Source organism: Erinaceus europaeus, chromosome 5, assembly GCF_950295315.1.
Source record: "Erinaceus europaeus chromosome 5, mEriEur2.1, whole genome shotgun sequence".
NCBI classification, from domain to species: domain Eukaryota; kingdom Metazoa; phylum Chordata; class Mammalia; order Eulipotyphla; family Erinaceidae; genus Erinaceus; species Erinaceus europaeus.
In genome coordinates this window covers 15,607,396-15,627,817 of record NC_080166.1, presented here as the reverse complement: position 1 = coordinate 15,627,817, position 20,422 = coordinate 15,607,396, and the positions used below count along the sequence as shown (strand labels likewise).

The following is a 20,422-nucleotide window of genomic DNA, read 5'->3' as shown; positions in this document are numbered from 1 at the left end:
TCTGCAGGTGTTTATCTCTCCATTCCTCTCCTTCTCTGTTTCTCCTCCCTTCTCAATTTCTCTCTGTCCAAAAAAGAAAAAAAAAAAAAGGGAGAAAAATGGCTGCCAGGAGCAGTGGATTCATAGTGCTTCCACCAAGCCCCAGCAACAACTCTGGAGGCAATAAAAAAATTAAAATTTAAAAAAAGAGTCATATAGGCAGTACAAAGGTACAAATTTTTATTATAGGGTAGATAATCATTAGAAATATAATGTGCACAATAAGTATAATCAACTCTGTGTGTGATTGAGTGTGTGTGTGAATAACTGTGTGTGTGTGTGTGTGTGTTTGAGAGGGCAAATCCTAAGAGTTTTCATTGTAAGAAGATATTTGTTTTTTCTTTTCTTTAGACGTTACTGTCTACGAGAGAAGATGGATGTTAGTTTGACTTATTGTGGTAATCATCTCACAATTTAGATAAATCACACACACCCTCATGTTGTATGAGGTAAACTCACACAGCAAAATATGTTATCTCTCAATAAAAAAGCAAAAACTAAATAATATAAAAAGAAGAAGAAGGTAGACAAATTGGCACAAGCAAACAGAAACTATGTCAAAGTCCTCAGATATCAAAAGTAATGGGAAAAGCATGATAGTGAGCTGACATGAACTGTCAAAAATAATTTCTCTGTGACCAGAAGCCCTTTACAGGAGATAGCAGGGACGAGGAATGCGTGGAGAAATATTTTCTACTCTCTTATCGTTGACCATCACTCCAAGTCTGGGATGTCTATCAAAAGCGTGGTTAATGTGTGGAGACAGGAGATAGGAGGGGCCATGTTGTCTGTGTGAGGGGGAAATGGTGTAAGAGAAATGAAAGGTGTTTTCAAGCCAAACTACCATCCCTTGGAAACAAGTCAGCTGAACCTTGGCTGACCCGTCCAAGAAGAAATGCGGCAGTGACTGGAATGAGAGCATGATAGGAACTCGCGAAAGCCTTAGTGACAATACGTCCTTAACTCTGGCCACTGAAAGTGCTGGCTAAGGATTTTAAGAATCACCAGAGAAAAGAAAGGAAGACAGTATCCGGTTAAACGTGGGCCACTGAAATGCTTCGACAACACTGCCTTTATAGAAGAGAGCAAACACCACGGGCTCCATCTTATTCTCTGCATTTCTAGTTTCCCCCACAAATACGGTCATCTAGATCTCTTGAGGGATAAATGGGCCTTTTATACAGGACTTAGGGATACAGTAATTCTGCCTTGGTGTTGTACTGACTTCTAGGCTCCAGTGATTTATCCCTTGAGATGGAGCCCCTTACAACCACACAAACAAACTTGGACAAACAACCTTGTGCCAAGAGTTCAAACAAGCCAGATGGACAGCTTGTGGTGAGACCCTTCCCATTAGCCAAAGGACTGTGTGTTTGAGTGACTCAACCCCTCTCCACACGAACCCACTACTACACTTTATGCACAGTGAGTCCAGACTCAGAATAAGATGCTTCTTTGAGACATGAGCCTGCCATCTCCTTGGCTTTGGTTAGTAACGGACCAAGTCTGCTTTTTCACACAGACACTTTGTTTCTCATAAACTGACCTCCTCGGCAGCAAGTAATGAACCTTTGGCTTGATAATGCTTAGTGGCTCTGCTCAGTGGCAGTTTGCTCCACCAGTGCAGGAAGCAAGGCTAGCTGAGAGGGCTGCTTCAACTGTTATTGAAGTTTAGGAGCCCATCTTGTTGTGACTTTGCAACTCTGACCATCGTTCAGTCATGCCTAGTCAGTTACGAATGCCTTCATCATAAGCAAGTTCACTGACCTGCCACCCAAAAGAAGTTTCTGAGACAACTGCAGGGGATATTTTGCTTCTAAAGAAGGTAGTTATTGTCTTGTGATGCAAAAGTCCAGATGATCTGGAAAACTCCAGAACAGGACAAAGACTCAACAGAGAGGTCTTAGTGTTGCAAATGTTAAACCTCCATCAGGTTCTCATCACTATATCCCAGGAAGGAAAACACAGATGTCTATCTGGTGACTAATACCTTCAGAGATACTCATGTTTTATGAGTCTTCAACCCCTGCATAAATTGAGGAAAGATTACTGTGGTAGATTAATAAAGTGATAGCTTTCTCTGTACAGTGCTTCCATATGACTCATCAATATGAAAAGAAAAAAGAAGAAAAAAAAAGTGAATTATACTTGCCATTGCTCCCAAGGTATGCAAGATAAAAAAAAAAACTAAGTGAATTAAAAGATACTCAAGACAACCAGAATTGTGTTGATTTAGCATGTGACTAATAGACAATGGGCCAACTGAGTTATGAGGAAACATCTGTCATCTTTAGAGAAATGCAAATTAGATCTACATTGAGATTCCGTTTCACACCTGGGAGAATAGCTTTTTCATCAGATCAATGAGGATGTGGAGAAAAAGGAACTCTGAGGGTGGGTGGGGGGGTAGATAGCTTAATGGTTATGCAAAGAGGCTCTCATGCCTGAGGCTCCAAAGTCTCAGGTTTAATCCGCCACCACCCCCCTCAGGGTCACACATGGCTGGTGGGAATTCAAAGTGGTGCAGCCACTATGGAAAACTGCATGAAGAGTCCTTAAACAAATACCAATGGAAATATCTCGTGATATAGCACTACCACTCAGGCACTTACCCAGAAGACCCGAGAACACTAATCTGAAAGGACATATGTACCCCTATGTTAATAACAGCAATATTCACAAGAGCCAAAATTTGGGAACAACCTAAATTCTCAACAACAGATGACCAGATAAAGAAGTTATGGGGCATACAGTCAGTGGAATACTACCCAACGATTAAAAAAGATGATATTGTGTCCTTTGGGACAAACAGATGGAAGTGGATGGAGGTGATCGTGCTTAGTGAAGTCAGTAAAGAACTGAAAGACAACCAAAGGACAGTTTCATTGATGTGGAATATAGCGAATGAACTTGAAGACATGAACTTGCAAATAAAATAATAATCAACCTGCCTAATCATATATATATATATATATATATATATATATATATATATATATATAGTGGGCCTAGGGTAAACCTGCAGAGAACTGAGTGGACTTGAGCAGTATTAAAAGCTTTGGAAGTTCATGTCCACTTGGCAAGGGTGTCTCCTGCTTTCTCAAGCACATGCCTCTGGATGTCCCAAGACCTCTACTGGGTTCTGTTGAGCAAGGGTGTTGTCAGAACTACTGCCTGTAAAATAATGCCAGCAGCTGCCAACTGCCCAGCAGTCATCAAAACAGCAAATACAATGCCCACTCCTTTTTTCTTTTGTTTAAGGGAACTAACTAACTCAGACCAGATGAAAGTGGTATTTTCCTGACAATAACACCAGAACATCTGGGACATTTTCTCCAGCTGAGGCTGGAGCAGTTCAGAGCAGAGATGACAGAGTGCTTAGTTACAAAGGCGGGTGTCTTCTCTACCTCGTGCTTAGAATCTGCGAGATTCAGATGCAGTGCTTTTAGTGAGGTATGTGCCCTTTGTTTTCCTTCATTATACAGCTATTGGTCTTACTACAAAACGGTGGAGGGTGGAGTTGGCTCGGCTATTTTTACCTTCTTTTTTCTTTTCTTTTTACCAGAGCACTACTCAGCTCTGCCATATGGTGGTGTTGAGGATTAGTCCTGGAATCTTTGGTGCCTCAGGCATAAAAGCCTTTTTCCATAACCATTATGCTGTCTCCCCAGCCTTTTATTTTTATTGGGGGATTAATGGTTTAGAGTAAATGTAGTTTTTGATACATGTGTAAAATTTCTCAATTTTCTGCAAAACACTCTCAACCCCAACCTAGGTCCTCTTCCACCATCAGGACCTGAACCCCACCCCCACCCCTGACCCTAACTCCCAGAGTCATTTACTTTGGTGCAATACAACATACTCAATGTTTGACTTGTAGGGGTTGAAACCAGGTCATTCTCTTATCCTAAATGTAGAGTACTGAGCTCAGATGAGAGAGAGAGAGATTCTTGTTTGAGGGGCAAACACATGGGACGTCTCACACAGGATGAGAAAGAAGATTATCTAATCAAATAAGTAAGAGAGAGGAAACAAGTGCCAAGATTCCAAAGAAAAGTTAACAGAGTAAAGCCTAAGGCTGATAGAAACTGAGCAGGAGGAAAAGGGATTGCGAAGTGTCTGACTGGAGAGAGAGAGAGAGAGAAGGCTTGATATTGAAAAGGAGGGGTGTGGCTTGGTCTTTGAAGAGGGGAAGAAGACCTGTCTTTATTTTGCTGGAAGGAGGAAAGGCAGTTCATGAAGATCTGGGTTCGCAAATCCATAAAGGATAAAAGGGTAAGTCATTTGGGAGTCCAGGGCCATGTGATCTCTACAGAGACTACTGAACACTGATATTAAGGAACAAGAAGAGCCCTAAGTGAGGAGGGTACCATGCTCCAGTAGACTTCACTGATGAGTGCTGAAATTTGACTTGCCTGTGATTCTCACGGGCTGTGAAATCACACCCACCCTCCTAGCAATTTGAGAATGTGTAAGCCTTTGTAAGCTGGTGGTCCACGCAAGAGCAGGCAGAGGTTCAGTGTGGTTCAGGGAGGTAGTTTGCTGGGAATGGTGGTCCGGATGCTGGGAAGGAGGATGGAAATGTTTATTGAAATGTGTGCTAGGGATGGAGGCGGGTGAGAGAGAGCAGGGAGCCTGCTCACAGGACTCTTCTTTCACAGAAGTGGGTAGCCACACCTTCTGCTGTAATAGGGGTGCCTCTGAATTGCCAGAAGCAGAGAAACCTCTCGGAGGAGTGGAAGGAAGTTGGTTTACAGGACAAGCATAGCACCATGCAGAGCAGGAACTTCAGCACAACCATGACGGCCTAACAGAGGGAAGGAAGGAGACTGGAAGGCTTGGGAGTTGGGGGTGGTGGCAAGAAGCTGGGTTTTAGTAATAATCTGAGATTTTCAGTTGATGTAAAACAGGGCAGCTAGATTACAGGACCAGAGAGACAGACAATCGATGACATGCCACAGCATGGTCATTTTCAAGTGACAGAGATCACATCCCCTAATTTCTGTTCTAAGCAAATTGCTTTTTAATGATCACAAGCACAGAGCCTGACTGAACATCCTTAGTGACCAGACAGCCCCTAGCAGGCTGGTGGGCTGGAATGCACACACATCTGGTCAGCATCTGGAGAGCACACAGGACACAGTTCCTCTGATTGGCTCTAGTGGCTGAAAGTACAAGCCTCCAGTGATGGGCTCGCTCACTTCAGGTAAGGTCAATTTGCTCTGTTAAGCAGCAGGGCACATTAAGTCTTAAAGGGTCTTAAAAGTGAGTTTTTCAGACTGGAGATAAAGCCTAATGTTTCTGCAAAATACTTTCATGCTAGGGGTTCTGAAGTCCCAGGTTCAGTCCCTAGCACCACCATAAACCGGAATTAAGCAGTGCTCTGGTCAGCCTGTCTATCTATCATCTATCAATCAACTATCTATATATCATCTATCTATCCATCAGCTATCATCTATTTATATTTATCAAATAGCTATCATCTATTTTTTTCTATATCTCTTTCATTAAAATAAAGAAATACAGGGAGTTGGGCTGTAGCACAGCAGGTTAAGTGCACATGGCGCAAATCGCAAGGACCAGTGTTAAGGATCCTGGTTCGAGCCCCCGGCTCCCCACCTGCAGGGGGTTCCCTTCACAAGCGGTGAAACAGGTCTGCAGGTGTTTATCTTTCTCTCCCCCTCTCTGTCTTCCCTCCTCTCTCCATTTCTCTCTGTCCTATCCAACAACAATAACAACAATAATAATAACCACAACAACAAAACAAGGGCAACAAAAGGGAATAAATAAATAAATATTAAAATAAATAAATACAACAATAAATCTTTCTTTAAAAGAAAGACCTACAGATCTTTTATAAAAATGAAAATTATAAGGAAAAGGGATTCAAAAAACCAACTGGGGTTCTCTGGATACCAGGGAGCAGAGTTTTGTCTGTGTCTGAGAGCAGAGCAATCCATTTCATTACACCAGTGAGCGAAGAGAGGACTTGGGTGCTGGGCACACAGCCTACATCTCACAGTGAAAGTCTTCAGCATCTCTGCCAAATGTCTTGCATGATATCTCTAATCTCTCCTATGAGCCTATCCTGTCCCTCTATTTATTGGGAAGGCGTGCATACAGCTGCATCAAATCTGACTATCTGAGGGGTATCTAGACATCTTAAAGATACACATAAACACATAAAACACTGAGGGGCATATATAAGTGAACGTTCTTGCTCCTAGTATGCAGACCACACTATAGCAGAGTTGTTATCTCTAGTTCTAGTGATTATCTCAGAGTCTATGTTTACTCTGCAAATCCTGTTCTTACCCCAAGGAAGTTGGCGCAATTCATAGATAACAGATAAGGTCTCTGCTAGTCTAAAGGTTTTTTTTTTTTTTTTTTTTTTTGCCTGTTATTTGTGTTTACTCTGATATTAGCCAAACACTGTGGAGGCTGAAGATAGAATTACATTGATAGCACAGCACTTCTGAGATTTCTGGTATAATGCATAGCTGTCAGTAATTAAAAAAAAAAAAGTTCATCAGAGAAATAACAGGTATTATGATTTAGGGGTCTATAAGAAAAAATCGGGATACTCTACCAGAGCCAGTCCACATTGGCTGTATTGAACCTAGAACTTGGTCCCAAAGTGCAGCACCACACCCTTGCCAGCTCTGCCATTATTTCTGGAATGAAATTTGAGTAAGGAGAGTTAAAGTTTTAGAGGCATGAATGGCAATTTTTTTTCCTTTTCTTTTTAATAAGAAAAAAAATATCTAAAATGTTACACATTTAAAATTCACTGTGTTACCTTTTGAGTACAATATTTTACTTTTTGTAGAACAACTATATCCCGCAACAAAGTTTACAGACAAGACAGACACTTTTCATTTGCTTCCCACTCCTACTAATGTCTTTTCTGAGCTCAGCCCTTGTGACTATCCCCCAATACACACACACACACACACACACTGGCTCATTTTCACAATTGATGAACTATCTGGATATATAGTTCTCGTCAGGGTCTATAGTTTACATTAGGATTGAGTCTTCCATTTCCTTTTTTTAAAAAATATCTTTATTGGGGGAATTACTGGTTTACAGTAAATATAGTTTACCTGATTATTTACTTCACTTAGCATAATCGTCTTCTGTCCCATCCATTTTGTTCTGAAGTATACAATATCACTTTTCTTTAAACTAAACAGTAGTATTCCGCTGAACAGGAGTCAGGCAGTATCATGTCTGGTTGAGTACACACATTACAATGTGAAAGGATTCTGGTTCAGAACCCTAGTCCCCACCTGAAGGGTGAAGCTTCAGCAGTGGTAAAGCAGTACTACAAGTCTCTCTCTTTCTCTTTATGTGTGTGTGTGTGTGTGTGTGTGTGTCTGTCTGTCTCTCTCACTTTCTCTCTCCCCCTTCTCTCTCTCAATTTCCCTATCTCTATCCAAAATAAATTAAAAAATCATTAAAATTATCTTACACTGAATACATGTCCCACTAAGTCTTTTTTTAAACACATTTTATTTATTTGTTTTGGATAGAGACAGAAAGAAATTGAGAGAGGAGGGGGAAGATAGAGAGGGAGAGAGAGAGAGAGACACGCAACACTGCTTCACTGCTCATGAAGCTTCCACCCTTTAGATGGAGATCAGGGGCTTGAACTTGGGTCCTTGGGCATGGTGATATGTGCATTCAACCACCTGCTCTACCACATGGCCCCTCCCATAGCTTCTTTGTGCACTATTCTGTCTATGGGTATTCAGGTTGTTCCATACCATGGCAACTTAAATAATGCAGCCATACTATAATTGGCATTGCTTTTGTACTATGTCTTTCAAAACTGGTCTGTGTTTCATATGCATATGCTATGCATCTGGATACTGAATTTGCCTTGGCAATCTTGCATCTGTATGTACATAGAGAATGTACAGTTGGAGAACAATCTTGTACCCAAGTGATCCCACACGCACCTAAAGCCAGTGTTCCATGCACACACAAGTTTTCTAACAAGAGAATTAAATGCTATGGTTTTAAAGACTAAAATGGAAGTGAAAATAGTTAAACATTAACTTCCTCAGTCATTCTAGTCCCATTTCAAGTGCTCAGTGTGAGTGGTTGTCCTATTGGAAAATGCAGCTCTGAAAGCATTCTTCTAGGGGAGATTTTTTTTGGGGGGAGGGGGGAGAGAGAAGAGAGTGCAATTTCACCACATATGATGTATTTTATATTTTTTTACTTTTTATTTTATTTTTAATTTTTTAAAGATTTTATTTATTTATTCATGAAGATAGGAGAGAGAGAGAGAGAGAAAGAACCAGACATCACTCTGGTACATGTGCTGCCGGGGATTGAACTCTGGACCTCATGCTTGAAAATCCAATGCTTTATCCACTGTGCCACCTCCCGGACCACACTTTTTTATAAAAAAGTATTGAAGATGAAATCCAGGGCCTTGTGCATACGGGGTATGAAGTCTATTGCTAAACCACCCAGCCTTGCCTGCTGATACTCATCTGATCGATTGATTGACTGATATGTTACATTATTAGAGTTTTACTACTCCTGTTTGAATTTTCCAGATGGAAAGAGAGAAACCAAGAGAGAAAAGGTGAGAGGGAGTCATCATAGCATGTTAATTCTCCCTAGTGCACTTGGGACCAGGTTCGAACCTGTATAGTGCACATGACAAAGGAAGTACCCTCCCTAGTGAGCGATCTCCCTGGTTCTTCATTCATTTTTGTTTGATAATCCAATATATACATATATCTCAGATATTAGATATTAGATCTCAGATTGCATTTAGAATAGCATTAATGTGTCCTGTTTCCTTATTGAATGATCTCATATTTCTTTTCCATCTCTCTTTAAAAATCTTTACTACTGGATTAATGCTTTAGAAGATTATAAAATTGCAGGATTATAGTTCCATGCTACACCTACCACCAAAATTTTGCCACCTGCCAAAACCCCCTATAATAACCAGCAGAGATCTCACAAAGACTTAGAGACAGTTAAGTTCCTGTGTTTACCTCCTGCCCCCCCCCACACACACACATCTAGTAAGTTCATCTAGAACCTTTATTTAGTCCATGGTTCTGTAGTTGAGAATGATGTGATGCGTTCTGGTAGTGTCCTCTACTGAGCCTCTCTTTGTATCTAATTATCTAACTCCTACTTCCCTCTCATTTTATTCTGAAAAACAAACCTTGCCTCCTGGGGCAGTTTCATTTCCCCTCACATTCATCTCCCTGTCATCAACACACCAGCCCAGAGGGTGTATTCGTTACAACTGATGAACCTACATGTGTCCACTACAATCACCTAAAGCTAGTAATTTTCACTAGGGTGCATTCTTAGTGGTACATAATCCATAAATGAACAAGGACAAGTGTCCATCATGAAAGCATTGGACATTATATTTTACCGTCCTAAAAGATCAGTCTACGGAGATATGACTTCCCTACCCAGTTGTAGTTTTGGTTTATATTTATGTTTCAGTGTATTTATAATCATTTTAGCTCTTATAATATCTTTTGCCATAATTGTCTCACTGGGTCCTTTTAAAGTGTAAAAGAGTAAAAAGGCTGGGGGGGGGGCAGAGAGATAATTCACCTGGGAGAGTACCTGCTCAGCCAAGCATTTGGTCCAGGTTCTAATCTCTGTTATACTGCATAGAAATTCTATAATACAGAGGACACTTTGGTGTTGTGGTGTCTCTCCTTCCTTCTCTCCACAGCTGTTTGAAAAAATCAGCATGGAACATGAAGCTCCAGTGTTGGCAAGTATATGCAGAGATAGGTAGATAGAGAGAAAGAGAGAGAGAGAGATAACATAGATGGATAGATACCCTCTAGTACCCCCCTTAGGAGGTAAATATTTCTTTTATTTATTCATTTTTATACTTTTACTGGTAGCTCAACAATGCTTTACAAAAATACAAGTTTTCATTTCAACTGGATGTGATCATGCTAAGTGAATTAAGTAAAGAGGCAAAGGACAGTCACTGGATGCCTTCACTCACACAGGGAATAGAGATGACTAAAGTAAATGCAATTGCCCCCAAAATGATGATCAAATATGCTTAAGTGGAACACATGTTTCTCAGTGCAAAAAGAGATATGAGTTCAGTTTGGCTATGCATCTCACATCAACATAAGTCCTACTGGGCTTTCCTTTGAGGGAGATCAAGTTTTGTCTTATTTTTCTAATAAACAGATTTCCAACCTTCTATTTTTGTAACAGAGCTGAGAGCCTTCAACTCTATCAGATCTCTGCTCCAAAATGTCTATAATAAATCAATTCACTAGTTGTCCACTAGGTGCCTGTTAAAGAGCGAAATCAAACCACCATCCACTGCAAGGAAGCAAAAGATGTTTATTCACGAATTGCAATCCGGGCCAAGATGGTGACTGGTGTTAGTCTACCAAGCTCGACCCTGAACAAAGCTCAAACCATACAATTTATAGGAATTCAGACTACACTCAGGGAGGGGGAACACATCACCTTATCTGCCTATATCCAATCATTTCAAACTTAGCAAAAGCCTGATCCATTCAGAGCAAAGCATGGGCTATTTCTAAACATCACACCAGACCAATAGGTCATTGCCAAAGTGGGGGTCACCACATTTTTTTGTTCTTTATTGGGACCACCGACCATCTGTTTGCAATCTATCAGGTCATCATTTGTCAGGCCATTTTTAACTGTCTGGTAACAGTATTCTGTTGCAGAGGTCATGATGAGTCCTGCTCGCTGCAGGGTCTGTCAAAATAATTGATGGCCTCTCAGGTTCTGTTGAGGGGAAAAGGGCAAGGAATTTTCCACCTCACTGGTCAGGAAGGCAAAAAGCAACTATATTTAAACTATTCTTAAAACTCAAACTTAAAAAGCAACTATAACTATTTTAGAGTTACTGCCTCTAACATTCCCCACTAGTCTTAGCTGGGAATCAAATCCTTGATTCTTCTTCTTCTTCTTCTTCTTCTTCTTCTTCTGAGCTATATTGCTCCTCGACATACTGAGACTCCAGGAGCATAACCTTCTCAGTTCTCCTTTTAATCAAGGAGATCAAAGACCTCCATAGACAAGGCCCCAGGGTAAGAAGTAGAAGTAGGGTGATCAGAGGCCCTGCCAGGGAACTAATTAGTGTTTTTAACCAAGAGGGCCAAGAAAATAGATTTGCGAACCAGCTGTCCTTGCTCAGGTCCCTTAGACGGTTATCTCTATCTTCTATTCTTTTCTTGACCTCACTTAAAGTTTTCTTCACCATTCCGGAGTGGTTGGCATAAAAGCAACAGGCCTCATTCAGGGCCACACATAACCCACCCTGTTTCATGAATAACAAATCAAGTCCCCTACGATTTTGCAGGACCACCTCGGCCAATGAAGATAGGGACCCTTCGAGAGATTCAATAGTGCCCTCTAGTGTGGCCATATCTTGATTGATCTGCTGATCTAACTGTACTAGAGTAGTCTCCTTAGCTAGGGCTGCAGCTCCCATTGCCGCTGTCCCTGCTATGGCTATCCCCACGAGTATAGGAACTACTATCGGGACACGTTTCCATCTTATTGGTCCGAGGTAGTCTGTTCCTTGCCGTTCAAGGTGAGCCCACCCTTCTTCGCCATGGGAATAGTATACATGGGGCAGGATATGGGCCAAAACACAGAGGTCCTCTTTGGTCATTCCGTAGGGGGTGATGCAGGGGGTCATGTCCGAATTACAGGCCCACCAAGTCCCCTCAGGGGCTTTGAGGAGGGTCGCCCACTCTTGAGTCTTACTAACTTTAATGGTTAGGTTGCAATTTCCCCTGTACGGGGAGGATTCCAATTTATAGTTGGCTGTGATAATACAAGTTCCTGTTCCCTGGATATCTCCCAGTGTCATGTGGGGCTGTACTCCCCACTTACATTCTGGGCCCTTAGAGTTGCTAGAGGATAGAGCCAGCTTCCTTATGTCTCCCTTCTGGCTACCTATTCCTGCAGAGGCAGCCACACCTATGTAATAAGGAGGCTCAGGGTGTAAACACAGCCAGCAGTTTCTGGTTATGTTAGGGTCAGACTCATTCAAAAGGTAATACATTAATTCTACAGTTTTCACTAGTGGCTTCACCCTGGGATGCAAAGGTTCTGCGTCAGTCAGTTTAGTGCCACTTGGTGCAATGTCAGTCTGATCCCCATTAGTCTCATTCTCTCCCCCCATCCGTAGAGAGGGGGAGAGAGTAGGTCGGGGGTCTTCTCCTAAAATTATGGGTCTCAAGGGCCCAATAGGATTCTGAGTCCATGGCAGCATCCGCAGTTGAATAGTGAATAATGTCCCAAAGTCCTTTTCAGAAAAAGGAATCTTAATGCCCCACATTCTCCCTCTCATCCATGAATCAGTCTCATTCCAAGTTTTGACCATCACCTCCACAGGGTTACAGTCTCCAATATAGCAAGTACCTGGTTCGGTCGGGCCACCTGGTCGAATCACTCTTGTGACTTTCAGGTGCTTATCACCATCCCTCCCTGGAGATGCTGTCAGACATTCCCCCCACAACCCACAGAAAAAATATGGTTCTCCTCTGCAGTTGGTGGGGCTGTCTTCTTTGGGACATACATAATAGGGTATGTCCCAAAGGCGAGCCTCCAGGTCAATGGAGCCACACCCCCCATCTATAGTAGTCCCTCCGGTTGCAGTCTGGCCGGCATAGATTACCCTGGTCCAGTTGGCATCAAATAGATCACACAGATCAAGAGTGAATATAGGCTGCCCGGCAGTTAGTTGGTTGGCGACCATCTTTCCCTCTTTGTTTTTCAGCTCCCATACATACAGAGAGGACACTCGGGGTTGGGAGGCATGTGAGCTTGGGCAGTGGCAGAGGTAAAACAGAAGTGCACCAGGCAAAACACACACACAAGTTAGCAGGAGACCAAGCGGACCTTCATTGGGTCTGGGGTGGCTACGGCACACCATTTCCTCAGATTCTCTATTTCCGGGGGGTCCGCCACAAATTTCTTCAGGCGAGTATGATGAATCCAGTGTCGTTTCCCGGCAACCTTAGCAGCAGTTGGCGTACTCAGGATCACGGTGTATGGTCCTTCCCACCGAGCTTCGAGATGGTCAGGATGCAGCTTCTTCACCAGTACGGAATCACCAGGCTCGAACAAGGGGACTTGGCCTCGGCTTTCCTCCCTCCGGGTCCCAGGCTTTTCATCCCGGACGGCGGCTCTGGCTTTTCCTCGCACCACCTGCAAGGCCTGTAGGGACTTGAGGAGTCTGCCCCGTGACACTTCGGCCAATTTTTCAGTCTCAACCCGGGGCACCAAGGTTGGCAGTTTACCATACACAATCTCAAATGGAGTAAATCCAGACACGTATGGGGTATTCCTGCTTTTAAGCAAAGCAAAGGGTAAAAGAGAAATCCAGTCCCCGCCAGTCTCTATTTTTAACTTCGTTAAGCTTTCCTTAATAGTCCTATTCATTCTTTCTACTTGCCCCGAACTCTGGGGGGCGGTAAATGCAATGTAATTTCCATTTAATTTTTTAAATTTCTGCCAATTGTTGGGTGACCTTGGCAATGAATGCCGGGCCATTATCCGACCCCAGTGAATAAGGGAGCCCAAACCTGGGGATAATTTCAAAGACCAGTTGTTTCACTACTACCTGGGAAGTCTCTTTCTTAGTGGGGAAGGCTTCGGTCCACCCTGAAAAGGTATCTACCATGACTAAGAGATACTTATATCCTCCTTGAGCCACAGGCATCTCAGTGAAGTCCAATTCCCAGTGTTCTCCAGGTTCCCCCCCCCCCCGCCACCTGGTTCCTGGTCCTTTCACTTGTACTGGGTTAGCGTTGACTCTGGCACACGTTGCACAGCGACCTGCCACACTCTGGGAGATCCTGTGCAAACCAATTATCAAATAAAATTTACTGATCAGTTCAGCTAATTTGTTTCCCCCAAAATGGGTACCTTGGTGCGTTTGAGAGACCACCTGTCTTCCCAGTGGCTGGGGTAATAGAATCCTATCATCCGGGAGGACGATCCATCCTTCCTCATTTAATCTCCCCCCCAGTCTCCGGCTCATCTCCTCTTCCTGTTTCGAGTACACTGGTTTCTGTCCTTTTGTCACTTCTCCTGGTATAGGGGTAGCCACCACCAGTTGGGCCGTGGTCCCCACTAGTCTTTGGGCCGCTTCCCTAGCTGTCTGGTCTGCCAACCGATTGCCTCGCGAGACTTCTGAGTCATCCTTCTGGTGTCCCTTACAGTGGATGACAGCAACCCTCTCTGGCCCCCAAACAGCTGCTAGCAGGGCCAGTATCTCCTGAGCATGCTTAATAGCTTTTCCCCCAGCCGTCAGCAGTCCTCTCTCTTGATATAGTGCCCCATGGACATGGACAGTGGCAAAAGCATACCTGCTGTCGGTGTACACATTTATCTTTTTCCCTGCTCCCCACTTGAGTGCTTGAATGAGTGCTATCAGCTCCGCCTTTTGGGCTGATGTCCCTTGTGGCAAGGATGCAGCCCACAAGACCTCCCGGCTGGTGACCACCGCGGCACCTGCATACCGTACACCGTCTTCCACAAAGCTGCTCCCATCCGTGTAGAGGGTTTCCTGTGCGTCTGGTAGCGGGACGTCCGTCAGGTCAGCTCTCAATGAGGTCAGGGCTTCCAAGATTTCTCCACAGTCATGGGTGGCGTCTTCCTCTGGTTGGGGAGCAAGGTAGCTGGATTTAAGGCTGCAGTCTGTTTGAAAGTAATGCGGGGTGGGTCCAACAACAGTACCTGATAATGGGTGACCCGAGAATTGGTCATCCATCGGTCCGGAGGGGAGCGAAGTAAGCTGGCAAGATTGTGGGCTGTGGTGATTTCTAGGGTCTGCCCAAAAGTTAGTTTGGTAGTCTCTTTCACCAGTAGGGCGGCTGCTGCCACTGTCCTCAGACATCCAGGCCATCCGGCCGCTACTGGGTCCAGTCGTTTAGACAGGTAGGCGACAGGCTTCTTCCAGGGCCCCAGGGTTTGAGTGAGTACTCCCTTAGCCACACCAGCACTTTCTGCTACAAACAGCTGGAACGGTTTGTTCAGGTCTGGGAGACCTAGAGCTGGGGCACTTACCAGGGACTCCTTCAGTGCCTGGAAAGCCCTTTCCTCCATCTCAGTCCATTTCAAAGGAGTGTCGCCCCCTCCAGTAGCGGTGTAGAGGGGCTTTGCTAGTTCAGCGAACCCTGGGATCCATAGCCTACAGTAGCCTACCGCTCCCAGGAAGTCCCGGACCTGTCTCTTGGTAGTGGGGGTCGGGATCTTTAGGATAGCCTGGACTCTTCCCTCAGACAGGGCCCTTCGTCCTTCTTTAATTTGGTAGCCCAGGTAGGTTACTTCTTGGGTACACAGCTGAACCTTTTTGGCCGATACCCGGTACCCCAAGTTCCCCAGTACCTCGAATAGGTCTCTGGTTGCCATTTCGCAATCCTCTCGAGATAAGGCAGCGATCAGCAGATCGTCCACATATTGTAGGAGGCTGCACTCAGGGTGCTCACTTCGGAAGGTCAGTAGGTCCTTGCTTAGGGCTTCATCAAACAAGGTCAGAGAGTTTTTAAAACCTTGGGGAAGTCGGGTCCAAGTTAGTTGTCCTGACTCACCTTCCTCGGGGTCTGTCCATTCAAAGGCAAAGATAGGTTGGCTCTGTGGGGCCAAGGGGAGGCTGAAAAAGGCATCTTTCAAATCTAGGACGCTATACCAGGTTCGATCAGGTGACAGTAGACTGAGGAGAGTATAAGGGTTGGGAACTGTGGGATGAATGGTCTCTACCCTCTTATTTACCTCTCGCAGATCTTGCACTGGTCTGAAGTCGTTCGTTCCAGGCTTTCGGACCGGGAGAAGGGGTGTATTCCAGGCTGACTTGCAGGGCACCAAGATACCAGCCTCTTTTAGGCGTCTAATATGGTTCCTGATACCATGCTGGGCTTCCCGACTCATGGGATACTGCCGGACTCGGATTGGGGTGGCAGTGCTGACCAATTGGACTATTATGGGGGTCACATGTTTAGCCAACCCTGGGGGGGTTGGTCTCGGCCCAAACTCTTGGAATCTCCCGCTTCCACCTTGTTAATAAGTCCGGGTTGCCTACATTCTGTGGTGCTTCATAGAGACGATATTCCTCCCTTACCGGCATGGTGAGCAAAATTCGGCCACCTGCTTGTACTATTGGTCCTTCATTTGTCTCAAAGGAAATGGTGGCCTGTAGCTTATGAAGGAGATCTCTACCTAACAGTGGCTCAGGGCACTCGGGTATCACCAGGAAAGAGTGAGTAATAGTCTTCAGGCCAGGGCCAGCGACTCTTCCTATGGACTTTGGATAACTCCTTGCTTCCCCAGTGGCTCCTATCATCTTAACCTTATCTCTTCCGGTGGGTCCAATTGGTTGTTGAAGTACTGAGTGGGTGGCCCCAGTATCCACCAAAAAATTAATTACTTTCCCCCCTACCACGAGTTTTACCCTAGGCTCCCGGGGGCTGGAGGATCCCTGACTTCCTCAATCTAAAACTAAGAGGGGGGCTTCCTTCCCCATTCTCTTTCCTTCCTCTTCTTTTCTTTTTGGACATTCTTTCCTCCAGTGCCCTTCTTCCTTGCATAGGGCACACTGAGTCTTTCTCAGTCCTCTCAGGGGTTTATCTTTTCCCTTCATCTGCCCTTTTTCTCTCACATACCTCCCTCTTTCCTCTCTATTTACTATTTCCCTAGCCAAAAGGACCTGTGCCATCTTCTTATTCAGTTGCAGAGTGGCTTTCGCGGGGTCCTCTCTATTATCAAAAACCTTCTGTGCTACAGCCAACAGCTCCGAGAGAGATTTCCCCTCAAAACCCTCTAACTTCTGCAACTTCTTCCTAATATCTGGGGCGGATTGGGCCACAAACTGGAGGGCGACTGCCTGCACATTCTCAGGGGCTTTGGGATCTATGGGCGTCCAGGTTCGATATACCTGGTACAACCTCTCCAAGAAGGCAGTCGGACTCTCGTCTGCACCCTGCTTACACTCGGTCACCTTAGACAGATTGGTGGGTTTCCGACCCGCAGCCCGGATACCCCTTAATAGAGCCTGGCGGTACCTGGTGAGGGCCTCATACCCGGTGCTTGTGTTGGGGTCCCACTTAGGTCGGGATTGGGGGAACACCTCCTCCACCACGTCCTGGTCAGTGGGAGGCTCTCCCTTTTTATCCCGGACCTGCTTCTTTCCCTCGATTTTAATTCTCTCCCTTTCTTCTAGAGTGAATAGGGTACTCAGCAGCTGCTGACAATCATCCCAAGTAGGTTGATGAGTGTAAAAAACTGACTCAAGTAGAGTTGCCACCCCTTCTGGGTCTACAGAGAAAGGAGGGTTTTGATTCTTCCAATTATACAAGTCAGAAGTTCTAAACGGGACATAAGTTCGGAGGGGCCGTCCTGACGTATCTAATTCCCCCACCTCCCGTAAAGGAAAAGTCCCAACTGGTGTAGACTCTGACCCAAACATAGTTCCTGCTCTGGTATGAGGTGGGCTCAGGACTCCTGATGGCAACCCAGAAGTGGAATCGGGTTCAGGAGCGGTAGCCCCTGAAGTGCCAGCATACGGTGGAGGGTTCTCATCCCTCCTCTTTTTCAGTTGTATGGGGGATTCGGGCTTAGTGGGGAGGACAGGAGGAGCTGTAGGCCTCCTAGGGAATCTATCCCCCTTCGTGCCCTTGATCACCAACACTCTCGACCTGCTTTTGACCTTCTTTTTTCCTTTGGAGTCGCCCTGACACTCCCGCAGATACCTTGGTTTATCATTAGCAATACTCATCCAGATCTCAATATATGGCATTTGGTCAGGGTTCCCGGGATTCCCAAAGATCACATCGTGCACTGCCGTGCACTTTCCCAGGTCGAGACTTCCCGTCTCAGGCCAGCCAACCTCAAAGGCTGGCCATTCCCTTTCACAGAACTTCCTCAGTGTGAAGGCGTCCACCTGGGCTCCAAACCCAGCAGCTCTCCTGGAAAAATCTGAAAAATTTTTAGTCAAGCATTCAAGGGGGGTTAGCGAGCTGGTTTTGGACTGACTCTGTCCCATCTCCTCGTCAAAGTGGAAAAGAAGGGAGACAAACACTGCAACAAGAATCACAGCAATTAGACCAAAGATTCCTCTCACTCTTCCTTGTACTTGCTGGCCAGCACACCATACACTCTCACACGTTCTCTCACTCTCAACCGTTTTTCCTGCTAACCCAAAGGGTGTCCACCTGGGACTTTCTCCCTTAACTAGACTGCGTGGAGCTTCTATAAATGAGGACTCCAGTTTTCCTACCCAAGAGTTCCTTATTATTATTATTTTTTTGAAGCCTATTGGTGTCTGGACACAGAAAGACAGCTGACACAGAAAGAGACAAACAGTGAGTGTTGGGAAAAGAACTGACATTTGATGGATGCCAGAAAATCAACTATGCTCGCCTGGCCGGGCCCCTCGCGGGACCTTAAGGAGTCTTAGCTTAGGAGTAGCTGTATAAACCCCGGCCTCGGTCTCAGCAGGCTGAGAATCTCCACTTAGCTGAAACGACTCCACAGACACGCAGGTTGGAGCCCAATCAAGCCCCGTAGTCTTTCGACCGTGAGGCATGCAACAGGCACACTAGCATTCACATCAAACCATTCATTCAGTCAAGGGAGGGCGATTACCTTTCCGGCCATCGCTACTAAGGCATCACAGGTTAGGCCTTCAGGAGTCACCGGAGAATAGCTCCGGCCAGACCCGTCAGTTGCACTAACAAGGTCAACCTTTTCGCGAATCGCCAAAGAGGAGAGAAGACAGACACAACAAATGGCCACAAAAGACAGAACTAATATCCTGGGCTGTCGGACCCTATTTCAGATCCTTAGGGTGTGGACCCTGTTTCAGATCCAGTTATCACCCAACCCTGGGCTGTCGGACCCTGTTTCAGATCCTTAGGGTGCGGACCCTGTTTCAGATCCAGTTATCACCCAACCCAAGCAGCCTGGAAGTCGTCACTTCCCAGTGCTGCAGTCTGGGATTTCAATGCGGCATCCCGCAATCCACAGACCCAGGCCCCGCGGGGACACACAAGCACACAAATGAAACGGTACCGTGCACAAAAATCAGGCCTGACTTACCGGCGCCGGGCAAAAGCTTCCAAGGTTTTTCCTAGGATCCGGACCCAGGATGGGGTGTCCTCAGGAGCCTCTGTCTGAGGATATCTCGCTGGGGCCTCCAAATGTTAAAGAGCGAAATCAAACCACCATCCACTGCAAGGAAGCAAAAGATGTTTATTCACGAATTGCAATCCGGGCCGAGATGGTGACTGGTGTTAGTCTACCAAGCTCGACCCTGAACAAAGCTCAAACCATACAATTTATAGGAATTCAGACTACACTCAGGGAGGGGGAACACATCACCTTATCTGCCTATATCCAATCATTTCAAACTTAGCAAAAGCCTGATCCATTCAGAGCAAAGCATGGGCTATTTCTAAACATCACACCAGACCAATAGGTCATTGCCAAAGTGGGGGTCACCACATTTTTTTGTTCTTTATTGGGACCACCGACCATCTGTTTGCAATCTATCAGGTCATCATTTGTCAGGCCATTTTTAACTGTCTGGTAACAGTATTCTGTTGCAGAGGTCATGATGAGTCCTGCTCGCTGCAGGGTCTGTCAAAATAATTGATGGCCTCTCAGGTTCTGTTGAGGGGAAAAGGGCAAGGAATTTTCCACCTCACTGGTCAGGAAGGCAAAAAGCAACTATATTTAAACTATTCTTAAAACTCAAACTTAAAAAGCAACTATAACTATTTTAGAGTTACTGCCTCTAACAGTGCCCAGGGGTGGCGCCCCTGCCCCATGGCCCTGCCATGTCTGCTGTCCTGTTCGCAGTGGCCGAGCAGCGTTGAGGGATCACGCATCTAGTGCCCTGCGCCACGCGGTGGAGAGCCGGCTCCTGTGGGCTGGCCTCAGGCTCTTGCGTGTTGGCATCGGGCTCCAGCATGTTGGCATCGGGCTCCAGCATGTTGGCGTCAGCCTCCTGCGGGCTGCGGGGCTCTTGGGGCTCTTGTGTGCTGGCGTCGGCCTCCTGCAGGCTGCGGGGCTGCGGGCGCGGTGCGCGGTGTTGTCTGGGCGCAGCCGGCTGGCTGGCTGTTTAACCAGGTGGAAACGGCAGCTCCGCGCCTCACCTCCCTCCAGCTGGCTATTCCCACTGGCTGTTCTGAGTTCGCCCGAGCGAGTGGAAACCACAGAGTGGTCCAGAGATAAATGTTCCAGAAACAGCAAAACAGTCTCGTGAAGAAAGAGCAGAGGCCTTTGGAGATCTCTTCACAAGCAGAAGAGAAGGCCATAGTACATAGGTAGCCACATTGTCTTTACTTATCTAAGAGATGCACAGGTCAGG

General features: G+C 45.6%; 1 protein-coding gene across 1 annotated transcript; it reads right to left on the bottom strand.

Annotated features, from left to right (window-relative positions):
• Positions 1 to 5,153: 5,153 nt before the first annotated feature.
• On the bottom strand, positions 5,154 to 12,808 carry LOC132538751 (endogenous retrovirus group S71 member 1 Env polyprotein-like). The gene is made up of 3 exons (XM_060191925.1): positions 11,052 to 12,808; positions 7,837 to 7,939; positions 5,154 to 5,261 (listed from the first exon to the last, which is right to left on the bottom strand). The coding sequence occupies exons 1-3, from the start codon at positions 12,806 to 12,808 to the stop codon at positions 5,154 to 5,156; spliced, it is 1,968 nt and encodes a 655-aa protein (XP_060047908.1).
• Positions 12,809 to 20,422: the final 7,614 nt, after the last annotated feature.